Source organism: Fusarium mangiferae (assembly GCF_900044065.1).
Source record: "Fusarium mangiferae strain MRC7560 genome assembly, contig: FMAN_scaffold007, whole genome shotgun sequence".
Classification (NCBI taxonomy): Eukaryota; Fungi; Ascomycota; class Sordariomycetes; order Hypocreales; family Nectriaceae; genus Fusarium; species Fusarium mangiferae.
Window position 1 is genome coordinate 588,697 of NW_024573927.1, and position 12,774 is coordinate 601,470.

The following is a 12,774-nucleotide window of genomic DNA, read 5'->3' on the forward strand; positions in this document are numbered from 1 at the left end:
GGCCGCGCAGCTGTGCAAATTGGCGGCATGACTACCTACTCTTATATGGGATGGGCACCTAAATCGTTTGAAGAAGGAATAGCCGGGCTCAAGAAGGCAAGTTGGAAAAAGACTGTAAAAAGGCGTCTCAGAAGAACAGACGTGCTGATCATCGATGAGATCAGCATGGTCAGTAGCGATTTCTTGAACCGCATGAATGATTGTTTGAAAGAGGTGAAATGGGGAAGAGAAGCTGGCGCCCCAGCTTTTGGCGGCCTCAAACTCATCGTTACTGGGGACTTTTGCCAGCTGGCCCCCGTCAAGCCTTTCGAGTTCTGCTACGTATGTGGTGCCCGTCTTAAGCCCAACGAAGCACTTGGTATATACAGATGTCCCAAATTCAGTGGCCATGGATCCTGGGCGGATGAGGACAAATGGGCCTTCAGAAGCGCTGCATGGGCTGAGGCCAACTTTGCTTGCTTCAACTTGACCCAGATTCATCGTCAGAACGACCCGGTGTTTATGAGAATGTTGCAGAAGTGCAGACTGGGATTTCCCTTCACCGACAACGATATTGACCTTCTTATGAATCACGACTGCGAGGTTGAGGATGCGCCACAGCTCCTCTGCACAAGGAACGAGGTCGACCCTATCAATAAAGACAAATTCAATGCAATCACGGGATTCCAGAAGAGGCAGTATAGAGTCCTTGATGGTTTTGATTGCAGAGAGCGACATGCCCACGAGTTCGAGCGTTACTTCGAAACGCTACCCGATACTACACTAAAGGTTCATAAAAATCACCAGCTGGAACTAGTCGTGAACCTCAAGGAAACAATGCAGGTCATGCTTCAAGTGAATCTGGACATCCGAGCTGGACTCGTCAACGGAAGCCAGGGTGTTATCTGCGGTTGGGAGAAAATCGACTTGGTGAGATTGCCAGAACTCACAGGTGAACACTCCGATGTCAGACAACACTTTGTCCGGCTGTTTACTATTCAACACTTGAAGCTCCACCCAGATGCGGAAGACCAATTCTGGCCAGTCGTGAGGTTCAACAACGGACAGACTCGGACAATCTACCCATGGTGTGTAGCAAACGCCGTCGGCCTTGATGCGCCTTATTCCTTCTTACACCGAACGCAAATACCTCTTGTTCCTGGCTGGGCTATTACTGTCCACAAGAGTCAGGGCATGACTCTCGAGCGTGTTATTGTGAACTTGACCTCGGCCTTTGCGGAGGGGCAAGTTTATGTCGCACTGTCGAGAGCGACCAGTCTTCGCGGCCTGAAGGTTACAGGCAGTGCACTGGGTCTAACGGTAGGAGAGGGAGGGAATGAAGAGGTTCGTCAGTTTCTTGGTGACACTTTTGGCACTGGGATATTTGAACAGCTTCAAGATGAGGAACACGATGAATCTTAGAGGGGCACGGAGCTGCGGTATGGGACAGTTATTGAATCTGTGTTCCTTGATGTACAGGATTTGTATTAGTACTTGTACGTGAATAATGTTATGTTTAAGCGGCCTTGATCATCATCTGTATTTCGTAGCACTTACGTGATGGTATGAATTAGCCAAAGATGCATTGATCCGAGTCTAAATCACGAAATATATGTCCAGGGGGAAGTATTCCTTATAATACAGAGACCCGCTGTAACCCGATTTGTTCTCAAAATTGCAACATGTTTACTTAGATGTCTCCAATCTATTCATTTGTAACCTCCTCATCCCCACGATGGTAACCTAGCCTTGGGTAAGGAGTGGGATACTTGTTGTCATTATCACTTACCCATCGAGGATAATCAGGATCCTGCCCCGAACCATAAGAAAGGATGTGTTTGTGTGGTTTGAAGACTTACGTTGTCAAAGAAAGGATGCTTTGAGCCAGTATCCTGAAGTTCCTGGCGCCACTCGCTCTCTGGCAAATGTCGTCTTTTGCACCAGATACAACGCGGCACTGTTCTGTGCGAGACCGTCTTGTCGCAAGTACACCAAAACTGGAGCGAGTCGTCAGCTTATCTCAATGTTGCTAGTTAGAGTTCTCACTGCTCGGTCATGCGCATGATCTTGAAGTGTTTTTGTAGGCTCAAAGTCATCTCCGTAGTCCATATCCTCCCTCACAATCCAATTCCCATCCAACTCTGTTTGCTGCTCAAAGTACTTCCACACGGCTTTGCGCTCCTCCTCTTCACATCTGACGCAAATCCAGCGTGTATAGATATCGCAGTCACATCTTTCATTCAAGAACTTCCCCTCCACCTCTTTCTCAGTTTTCGCGTCGCACTCCTCGCACAAACACATAATGTTATCAAGCTGGCCGCTGCCTCTCAAATGCGGTCTTCGGTTGGGGTACGTGTTTGGCGGAGCTGCGCGAGGATAGCATCGACATTCTTCGCAGATGTTTATACCGCATTTTAAACATGGCAAAGCACCTGCTTCATCGCATTTGATGTTGTATAGCCGTACTTCAATCTCTTCGTCGCCTTTTAGATGCGGACTCGGCGTCCACTGACCTGCCATGCGGTTCCGGTGATAGGGACTTGCATAGGCTTGACGTGTAGCGAGGCCGCGACCATCGCAGAGGCAATGACGACTGAGAGATTTGAACATCACTGGCGACGATTGGATACACTCGTAAGCTGATCTGCTTGTTAGACTGAGATGATAGAGGTCGAGAGTTGAGAGCCAGGGAGCTAGGGAGGTGAGGATTGAGTATGAGGAGATGAGGTTCTCGATAGTGGAACTAGCATCGCCAGAAGTAGTGGTCGCCATGATTGATTCGATTCTCAAGAAACCTCTGTTTTAGTGAAACTTCTTGTCACTTTGCTATTTATTCGTTAAAAGATTGCCGTAACTCGGCTGTTGCATCACGTGGGTAAGCGATAATATGAGTCAGATGTAACATTGTTACGCCGTTGTCAGACTGCTCCGGTGTTCGGAATGATCAGATAATCCTGACCTGTACTCAATCTCTTGGCGAAATAGAAGTCAGTTATTCCTGTCGCAATTTGTCCGATGTAAATGTGGGATAAGCCGCTTCTTACCCTTGATTAGAGCACTGGTTTGAACCTACGCATGCATCATCAAATGCCCGAACCTAATAGGTTATGGGAAATGACTGACGTCATCTTTTCTTTCAAATCCCACGGCTCCTGTTGGATACATCAAATAACTTGTTGACGTGTTGGAAGACATGAATTGAGTGGAGTTTGTATCCTACAGTCCTACTACACCGCATCTTCTATCCTCTCACCATATGACTAGTAACCATGATCACTGTTCTGTAGCTTTGTGCTCTCTTCGGACACAAGCTCTACAAGCCACTTTCTGTGCTCTTCAACCAGATGTGGACTATGTCCCGATTCGATCTCCAAAGTTTCAGCATCCCAATTCTGCGCCACGACTAAAAGCATCTCCCTGCCAAAAATAGGATCGTTCCTGCAAATCACCATGGTCTTGGGAATCCTCAATTCTGCCGGGGTGCAAACGATAGGAACTTCAAAGGGAGCCTTGCTTTGATGGCAAAGTGTAGGGATAATCTCATCCGCGATGCTCTGATCAATATCTGAGAGGAATGCTTCTTTAGCCCTATCTAGCTTCAATGGCATACGTGTCTCCTAGGTCATGGTTAGTTAGGCGACTTGGGGTGCTGAGTCGAGTATTGGCTTACTGATACATCATGAAAAAATGGCGTCTTGTAATGCTCGCCCGCAGCCTCATACATCGAAATGCCTTTTTGTAGGACAGGCGTTGGGGCCACATAAATCACGGAGCTGAAGCCACCAGGAAGGCTTTTATTCTCTCTTTCTGCAATACTGTAACCTTCAATTGCCACGGTAAGAGGGACAGCTCCGTAACTATGACCAATAGCAATGACTTTCCTCCCATTATAGATGTAGGGCAGAACTGCGTCGTGGATCCTCTTTACATCATCGTGATATGTCTTACCATCGATCGAATCATCGTAGCCAGAACTTGCCAGAGGCGGTGTAAGAGCAGTGAAGCCTTGTTGCTGGAAAGCTTGGATGAGAAGACGGTAGTGGAGAGGTCGATGCCAAGCACCGTGAACCAGAAGTATGACTGGCTTTCGGTCTTTTTCATTCATTTTAGGTATTGTATGAGAGTGAAGATGTTGTTCCGCATGATCAATCGGCTCATGCTGAGGTTATATATGTTAAGAGCCAATAATCACGGAATCCTTCTTCGGACGAAACCTCCGACTTCGCACTGATCCATCTACGATAAGCCATACAGTCAGATCCTTCGCTACTTTTCGGATGGATATTCGGACGAACTTGGGGCGCGTCAGCGTGCTGACAAAAACACGGATATGCTGTCATCAGTAGCTGGGGGGTTTCCCTGTCTTCTCAATCGCATGGCATCGGTTAGTCACGGCAAACCGGTTATGCCTTGACGGTGTCCTTCAGACCCACGGATGTATATTCCACCATAATCTCAATAATGAACACGAATTTAAACCTCTGTGCCATAGGGATCTACGTACCGTCTCTCGGAATTTTCACAACATCAACTGGAGTAGCAAAACCGGGATGCTTCCCTCTTGTTTTCTCACCGAGGTTCCGATAGAAATGCTAATCTTGGAAGAAACCTAGAGACCTCACCTGTGCTCAGTGACTGCACTGCCATCCGTCTCCTTGCATCCCTGATCACCATCCTCGTCAAGTGGACCATTATACATGAACATGCCGCAGAGTCATAGTGGCCGGTGTGTCGACCACTATTTGGGGCAATGATGGGATCATCGAGATCCCTCATAGAAGTCACGAATGATAAGCGGGAGTGTAGGTGGGCATACCCCGCGGCAGAAGCTGAAATGCATTCACAAAATCCCGGCGAATGATCAGCGCTCCCAACTACCAATAGAACTTCGTTGGCAGCTCGGCACGGCCCGGGCGCAGCTGAACTATTGGTAGCCAGCTGGCAATGGATAGTCAATCAACAGAGCTAATCGAGATTATGGAGACTACAACACGTTCTTACATCACTCGACCTGCGCGTCCCCTCGTTTGAAGATCTGCGATGTGTTGCTTGAAAGTGGCTGAGATGGCTGAGCTGAAAAACGACGATCTTTTCCACTGTCTGCACAGACAAGGACGCCATGGAAAGGCTACTCACCATCAGGTCTACATAATCAGCTTGCGACCCAAGCCGTGTCTTAGTTCAACACAGCTTGCAGCCATTGATGTGAGGCGCATAGCGCCATCAGTAATCGGAAAGCCACATAGCCGAGACATATTCCCAGTGCCCTAATTGTGTCACATTTTGTATCTGATGTCAGCAGCTGATCTGTCATGCTTCTGGCTACAAGAACTATGCCGCTCTGCAGCTATTATCATGGGTATGTTGCGCCAACGAGTTCTGGCCAAGCTACATGACATACATGCATATTTGATACGTGTCATGAGTATTGAGTGACATATTCTGTCACTTTATCGTCCCGTGTCTCATTAATTTGCCTTATTCAGCCGAGAAGAAAAATCGCGCCAATATTACTACATGGCTGTCTGTTGAATCGGCTCCAGTACTTTAAATGAAACTTGAATTTCACAAACCTCGACTACCGTTCCTCAAAAACCAATACCGCTAGATCAGATAGTTCCCTTCTTTTCCAGTCACCATCTCCGCCCGTTCGGTTTAGAAAGCTTTCTTCTGATATTAGCACACTTTAATTGGTCCAACAGAGCTAAGGCTATGGCTTCCGCGGCTTTTCGGTGGCATCTTCGGATTGGACTGCTCATTATGATGACTGCCAATCTCGTCTTTGCCAATGGAAGCAACGATGGCTTGCAGCACATCCTCCATACTAAAGAAGTTTCTCCTCAGATTATCACAGGTCAATACGATCCTGCCCGAATCAGCATCAATGATACCACTGGCCACGTATCATGGAACTGGACGAAGATCGACTTCGTTAACCAAGATATACCAAAGAAACTCAATGAATGTCTACAAAATGGAGGCTCCGTGACAGATGTCAAATGGGCGAACCACGGTAGAAGCGTCGTCGCGGTCTTTGCTTATGCAGTTGTGGTCATCAACCATTATCCTGATGAGCCATCCAAGGACAAGACTATAACCTTCGGTATGTGCTTGGACAAATTCGGGCTAGGAGGGACCCATGGCATTGAGCCTCTACCCGATGGGAAGCTCGCTATAGCAACAACTTCCTACGAAACAACAGGAAATATCAAGATCGTCAACACGTCCTTGGGTACATCAAACCCATATCCAGGCTTTCTTCAAGAGCTTGATGGTATCCCTGCGGTGCATAGCCTTGTATGGGACCAAGTAACAGAAAGTCTTTGGGCCGTCGGGAATGACCTCCCTCCTCAAGGAAAGCCTCCCTCAAAAGCTCAGCTCAATCGCTATGAGTATAGAAACGGTTCATTCTCTCGGAAGCCCTCTCAAGTCGAGCCCATTGGCCCTCCCAAATTACTCAATGAGGAATGGGATGATTCATGGTGGGATGGAGGACATGATGTAACGCCTGTGCCTGGCCAACGACTCCTCCTTATCTCTACAGATCTGGACCTTCACCTCTTTAATTTGACTTCGGCCTCATTCCTACATGGAGAGGAAGTGTTGAAGCAGCCGTTTATGCAGGGATTCAAGCCAGTCTTCTCTCATGAGAAGAATCTGCCCCGGGCTGATGTCAAGTCATTGAGCTTGCACAAGAACTCCGGAACACTTTATGTACAGGCTGATTGGAAAGGCTACTTCTCAACTCATGTCAATTATCTTGCAGTCGGAGCAAAGGCTCCAAGAAACATCTCGTTCTCGCAATCGGTGTATCGGTCACGCTGGTTTTCACCCGTTGCTGGATGGTCCGTTGAGTAGCATTTTACCGATGGAATACTTAATCTGCCTGTCTTCTACTATGTAGTGAAGATTTTAGATACTGGACACTGGATTGCCCCCTTTTCCGCCAGATCCAACTAGCGGCTGTACCAGTGAATCTACTATTATTATTAGTAAAATGTTTCAACGGCTGAGCTTATATCTATGGCCCTATGTCTGGCAGTTAGTTGTCTTACTTCAGCCCTCAGCACAAGTTCAGGAGATGCCCAACCAGACACAGTTTGTAACCGTGAACCGACTCGGCTTTCCGCGGTATCTTTACAAACATCCACACATGTCACAGATTGTGAGTTCCGTACAACTGATACCATTTATTGGTTGGTACTGTTGATGAAAAGTCCGAGAATCTGTTGAACTAGTGCAATCGCTGTCAAAAGACCCGCCATTAGTGACACACACCACGAAGGTGGTGTCCGGAAGAGAGTGAGTTGTTATATACACGCCATATGTATTTTTGTGTAAGATTACGTACCCCGGTTGATTTGTCCGGCGTCCCCTCCTTTTCCCTGTCACATTTCAGACCTGACGGAGCGGAATGAGTACATGCAATACAAAAGTCCTACATGGCGCATTTATACGTCAGGTATTGGTGTTCGGATTCCTGCCGTGTCTGAAGGAAGGCCTCAGATGCAGAACAAGACATTTACGGCAAGAGAGGATGTCAGCGGCCAGCCACAAACCCCAAGTGCGTCGGGACAGTTGACGCAATGCCCCTGACTATATTTTCTCGTAATATATAAAGACCCTCAAATATCTGGGCAGAACAAAATATCCCTATGCACTACTCTACAGAGATTAGAGAAAGCCTAGACTCTATAATCAGCATACAATCTAAGCAAAATTCTGTCTTGTTTCTTTCATCATGGCCGACACATCTATCGAACAACACCCCGGTACTGAGCGAAGCCATGCACCACCAGAATTACCAAACATATCCCCACGCAATGACAGCTCAGACACTAGTCCACAAGCTCGTGATGCTTACTCTCCACCCACTGGAATAGGCTACACGGCAACCTCTGCACTTCCAGCACGGATGCAGACTGAAGCAGGCTTCTACAAGACCTTCATCGTTGAGGTTGTCATAAATGGAGTCTATGACCAAGCTTCAAACTCCAACAAGATCAAGAAGCCAAACTGGCCTCGGGGAAACTTTGAGTACTTGCATTCACCACTCAGAGATGTCCTGGGGACCTTTGCCAGTACCTCAGTGTTCTACAATGACACTGAAGACACCAGTGGTAACACATACATCGACTCGCCAAGCCCATTTGTCCATAATGATGGGCAGAGTACATACATGTGGTACAAAGAAACAGACCAGAATGCCTACCTGGCTTTCAACATCAAATCCCATAAGTATATCTTTGTCGATCCAACGCTGCCCATCAGAGCACTCTATTTCCCCCAAATCTTCCAAGACCCCAGTTACCCGGGCTTCAGCAGACTTGGGACCATTCAGTTTCACAAGTTCTCGGCGCAAGGCTTGACCCTAAAGAACTACTGGGACAATGAGCCCATTCATTTGGACATCACCAACGGTCGGGGACTGGGTTACTCTGGAGCAGCTCTATGCTTGAATGTTCAATCAATCATGGCAGCACTGTGCATTCCGGAGGATAGGGTCGCTCGCCGCGCTGATGGCACGCATATCTGCTTCGAATCCATTTGGCTGCTTCGAGAAGCAGCTTCGCTCAGTGTGGCAGACAACTCTGTTACTCAGTGGGATTCAGGAGACTTCCACAGAAAGGGCAACGATTGGACGTCGATTAATGAAGGAATCCGCTTTGTCTATGCTCCTCTTGATAAATCGGCATGGTCAAACTTTGTCAAGCAGATTGTCGGAGCAGGACTTGGTCTGATTCCTATCCTGGGTCCACTTCTAGCACTTAACTGGGATATCATATACTCATACCTGGATGACCCGGCAGGGTTTGCCGACTACGCTCATATCGGTAAAGAATGGTTGTCTATCTTGAAGCTCCAGGCAGCAGAGCTCAAGAAGGCAATCAAGTAAAGATGGATGAATGGATATGTCTGGACCGTTGTATGGAGTTCTCTCCAGGAGTTTAAGCTCGGCCGGTCTTGATAAGGGGTGTTTTCCCGTTGTATTTCTCATCCGTGTGAGGTGCGTTTGAGGCCCGTGATGTAAACCATCAGCCATGGGGTCTATCAACTCAAGTATTTCTCATTATTTTGTCTCAGTTCAGGAAATGAGTCTATTAGTAACCTTTATGCACATTAAGTTTGTTTCACTTGAGATACACCGCCGTGATTATGACCTCTGGTGTCCAATATTCACAACGGTACGCCCGTTGTTAGTAATGAATAGCATCAGGCATGAGAAGACAGCTTCTTCAGAAGTTGTTATGATAATCCTTGACACTGTCCAATATCATAAAAGGGGCCTGTTTCATGAGTCAATACTTGTGAATCCGTGCATGTCTTTACTGGTGGCTATTTTGACATCTCACCTGTAGGTGATTCACTGTAGGTAACCAATTGTTGTATTACTTCGAGATCACGTTGACTCTTTCACTCCAGCTCCAATATGATACACCTACAAAAGTCGGAAAGTATATAAGCCAAGCTTTCAGCAATCTCCCAACGTATCTTCCCACAACCTCCACAATATATGATATTATAAGCACCACCATCCTCAACTATTCTCACGAAATCCACATTAGGAATAAGAAATCTTCTTTTTCTATTAAGCATAAGGAAACCATGTGCACTACTACGTATATCAGATACTGGGGTTATTGTGGCCATTTGATAAGCACAGAGACCGTTGACAAGTTCTGTGACAAGGAGCGATGCGTCAGAGACTATGATTCGAAAGACCCACTCGTCTATAAGGAATGTGGCCCCTGTGAGGAGGCTCGGAAGAAGGAGGAGGAGGAGAAGTTGAAAGCACTGGCTGAGTCATGATGAGATGTGCGGACGTGGGTTCGGAGGTTCGGAAAGTTCCTGAGGTGTAGAAGATTGATACTTATCTAAACCACCGTCGTTTTATTTTTTATCACCCGCATCTTGTCAGTGTGAGCTATGTCAGTGATAACATGCCTGTCAAGGTATATAAACCAGGCCTTGGGCCGTCTCTGCCAGGAAATGAAAAGTCAAAACTCTTAACATACCAGAAACACATAAAAGAAAACTAGTTACAGATAAAACTTTGATGCAAATATGTGCAGAACAATACATACCTCATCTTTGTGTCAAGTATGCGCCCACACGATCGGGTTTGAGAATAGACGGGGTGCCATGCAAGAACCCAGGGGATATGGAAAAAGGATGCACTGCAGAGTTTGAGGAAAGGACTGATTATATCTCTTCTGACTTTTGCCAGAAGTGCGAGGAGACGAAGAAGAAGCAAAGCGAGAAATGAGGACTTTAGTTGATAGCTGGAATGAAGTGCGGACTGGTCATTCTGTATCGATTTGATGAAAAATATCTTTCAATAAATACAGTTGCGTGATACTAAGCGTTGAATAGTCATTGTGCCTTCCTCCGTGGTTTTACATATCGAGACCTTATTGGAGAAACGTGGGCATATTCACAGCCCAGCGAGCAGTATTAATTCAACCAGATGCTCGCTTTCTGACACACCATATCTCAAACAAATTCCATCAATCAAGTCTTCAACCATAGGAAGCAATAAGTAGCCCCCCACTGTGATATCTACTACTGCCGTCATGTGTAAGACAGTAAGCATCCGATATCAATGCGAAGATTGCTGGACCCTCGGCCATCACGATACGACTGTGACGCCTTGCGAGACACCACGGCACAGGAAGAAATGTAAGTCTGAGGTTAAAATAGTAAATGAGTACTTCTCTCCAATATGGTGTTCTGTTTGCGCGGAGAAGAAACGGAAGGAGAAGAAGTGACTTGAATCACTACAGGAATTAAGGAGTTGGTCACAAATACTCTATTAACAGACCAGAAATATTCTCTGCCCAGCGTCTTCTAGACTCACGAGTGAAGGATTGTACGAAATTTATTCGGTGTAGCTATTGTGATCAGCTCGAATCATGGGCAGTCAGCTTCCGCGGGCATAAATACGGCACTGTTTCTCTCGTAGATCTCGAAATAAAGCCATCGGACAGATCTAGTACCCCCAAGATGTCGATATGGGTACCAAATTCGTTACCACGTGTCCTACCACCTTCGTGAAATACTACTGCAACGAGAAGAAATGCGACTGCTTGATTGGATACAAGCAGAGCGAGACGCCTTACGACGAGAAGAAGAAGTTTCCGCGAGCGAAATGCAAAACCGTGATCGATTCGAGAGATGAGTATATGGACTCGAGAGAATGCCCGAAATGTGTTAAAGCGATGGAGAAGAAAGCAGAGGTGGTTGTTTGATGATGACTGGTCCCTCCGGCTTTAGAGTGGTCAGCTACCATGGTGAGATTCGATGAGGGCGAAGGATCAAGTTCGCAGTTTCAGGAATAGCTTCAAATCAGCCAGCCGCCAAGCAACGACCACTTGATAAGTCTTCCTGCCCTGTCGTACTTTAGAGGCAGCATAAATTGATGATGACGGGGGCGGCATAAACAATGTTCTCCATTCCGACTATTTGATTCGCATAATTAATCATTGAAAGCTCTATTCATGCTGCCGCGTACTTGATGTGAGAAAACACGTAAGCTCACCATATGGAACTCACCCGATCCTCCGTTGATCATCGGAAGTCGGCGATCCAAGTCTCACGTCAGTCTCTCTGAATCCTTCAGCACTCCAAAGAATCAATCTCTCCCTCTGTTCCTTCCAAATATTCCAACTGTCGCAATACTAGTCAGTCAATATGCTGTTTCAAGACCTAGCAACAGAGATTATTGAACTGATCGTACAGAATTTGACAGTGCGCTCTGACCTCAACGCCTTCTGCCAGACCAACAAACGATTCCACCTCATTGCCAACGATCTTGTCTATCGTGAGGATGCGCACTGGCGGTGCAACGCGCTCCGATGGGGTTCTGAAGAGGGCCTCGTTTCAGTGGTAGAGAGATCACTTGGCCAAGGCGCTGACGTCAACTACATCATTAATTGCGACGACGAGACTGCCCTATTCCCAACAGTCCGGAAACAGCACTGGGATATTGTTCATCTACTGCTGGCGAGAGGTGCTGATGTTCACCGCAGGAACAAGGTTGGGGATAATCTTGTCTACTTTGCGGTAACGACTGGCAATTATGATCTGGTGAATCTCATGCTAGATCAAGGTGTTGATCCCAACTCTCATGTGAAAGGCGATGTTCCTCCCTTGTTGCTGGCAGTGCGAAGAGGGTATCTCGATATCGTGAGATTGCTCTTTGATAGTGGGGCGTACATTGATGATAGCGACGACTGGGGCGAAACGCCTCTGCATGTCGCCGTGGGTGCATCTCAACATGATATCCTCAGTTTCTTTATCGAGAAAGACGTTTTCCGCGAGGACAAGGCTGGGGCCCGAGGTGCTGATGCACTGGAGATGGCTGTCATACGAGGAGACATGCCAACATTAGCGCTGCTTCTTGAGGGCGGCGCTGACCCACTTGTTCGGAGGTGGACGAGGCATCATGCGATTATCACGGCGGCACTAGCTCGGGAAGATGATATGGCAATCTTGATGACAGAAAGACTGGTAGGAGAACCCGGTTTCATTGGTGAGCATGGCAAGGAGTTGCTCTGGTATGCTGTCAAAGGAAGATGTCAACGGTATACTCGCTATCTGTTGAACAAGGGTCTCGATCCGGATAAGGATCTATGGAAGGAAGTTGATGGTTCAATGGTGGGAGGTTCTGCCCTGGTAGTCGAGATGATGGGCGCTGGTGTATTAACAGCATGAAACGGAATTGGGGACGGCGGGAAAGCGGTTCATCACAAGGAAACAGAAACGGAGTATGATGAATACCTTCTTTATTCGAGA

The 12,774-nt window shown here is 47.0% G+C and overlaps 6 protein-coding genes across 6 annotated transcripts; 4 read left to right on the top strand and 2 right to left on the bottom strand.

The window, feature by feature from the left end:
* Positions 1 to 45: 45 nt before the first annotated feature.
* Positions 46 to 1,401, top strand: FMAN_13307 (uncharacterized protein; the record flags this gene model as incomplete). Its single annotated transcript, XM_041832759.1, has 1 exon — positions 46 to 1,401. One exon carries the CDS (start codon positions 46 to 48, stop codon positions 1,399 to 1,401), a length of 1,356 nt encoding a protein of 451 aa, XP_041683190.1.
* Positions 1,402 to 1,684: 283 nt separating this feature from the next.
* Positions 1,685 to 2,589, bottom strand: FMAN_13308 (uncharacterized protein; the record flags this gene model as incomplete). The annotated part of the gene is made up of 3 exons (XM_041832760.1): positions 1,685 to 1,789; positions 1,839 to 1,976; positions 2,026 to 2,589. The coding sequence occupies 3 exons, from the start codon at positions 2,587 to 2,589 to the stop codon at positions 1,685 to 1,687; spliced, it is 807 nt and encodes a 268-aa protein (XP_041683191.1).
* A 650-nt stretch (positions 2,590 to 3,239) lies between these two features.
* On the bottom strand, positions 3,240 to 4,084 carry FMAN_13309 (uncharacterized protein; the record flags this gene model as incomplete). Its single annotated transcript, XM_041832761.1, has 2 exons — positions 3,240 to 3,596; positions 3,650 to 4,084. 2 exons carry the CDS (start codon positions 4,082 to 4,084, stop codon positions 3,240 to 3,242), a joined length of 792 nt encoding a protein of 263 aa, XP_041683192.1.
* Positions 4,085 to 5,691: 1,607 nt separating this feature from the next.
* FMAN_13310 (uncharacterized protein) lies at positions 5,692 to 6,837 on the top strand (the record flags this gene model as incomplete). The annotated part of the gene is made up of 1 exon (XM_041832762.1): positions 5,692 to 6,837. The coding sequence occupies one exon, from the start codon at positions 5,692 to 5,694 to the stop codon at positions 6,835 to 6,837; it is 1,146 nt and encodes a 381-aa protein (XP_041683193.1).
* Positions 6,838 to 7,720: 883 nt separating this feature from the next.
* FMAN_13311 (uncharacterized protein) lies at positions 7,721 to 8,875 on the top strand (the record flags this gene model as incomplete). The annotated part of the gene is made up of 1 exon (XM_041832763.1): positions 7,721 to 8,875. The coding sequence occupies one exon, from the start codon at positions 7,721 to 7,723 to the stop codon at positions 8,873 to 8,875; it is 1,155 nt and encodes a 384-aa protein (XP_041683194.1).
* A 2,795-nt stretch (positions 8,876 to 11,670) lies between these two features.
* FMAN_13312 (uncharacterized protein) lies at positions 11,671 to 12,693 on the top strand (the record flags this gene model as incomplete). Its single annotated transcript, XM_041832765.1, has 1 exon — positions 11,671 to 12,693. One exon carries the CDS (start codon positions 11,671 to 11,673, stop codon positions 12,691 to 12,693), a length of 1,023 nt encoding a protein of 340 aa, XP_041683195.1.
* Positions 12,694 to 12,774: the final 81 nt, after the last annotated feature.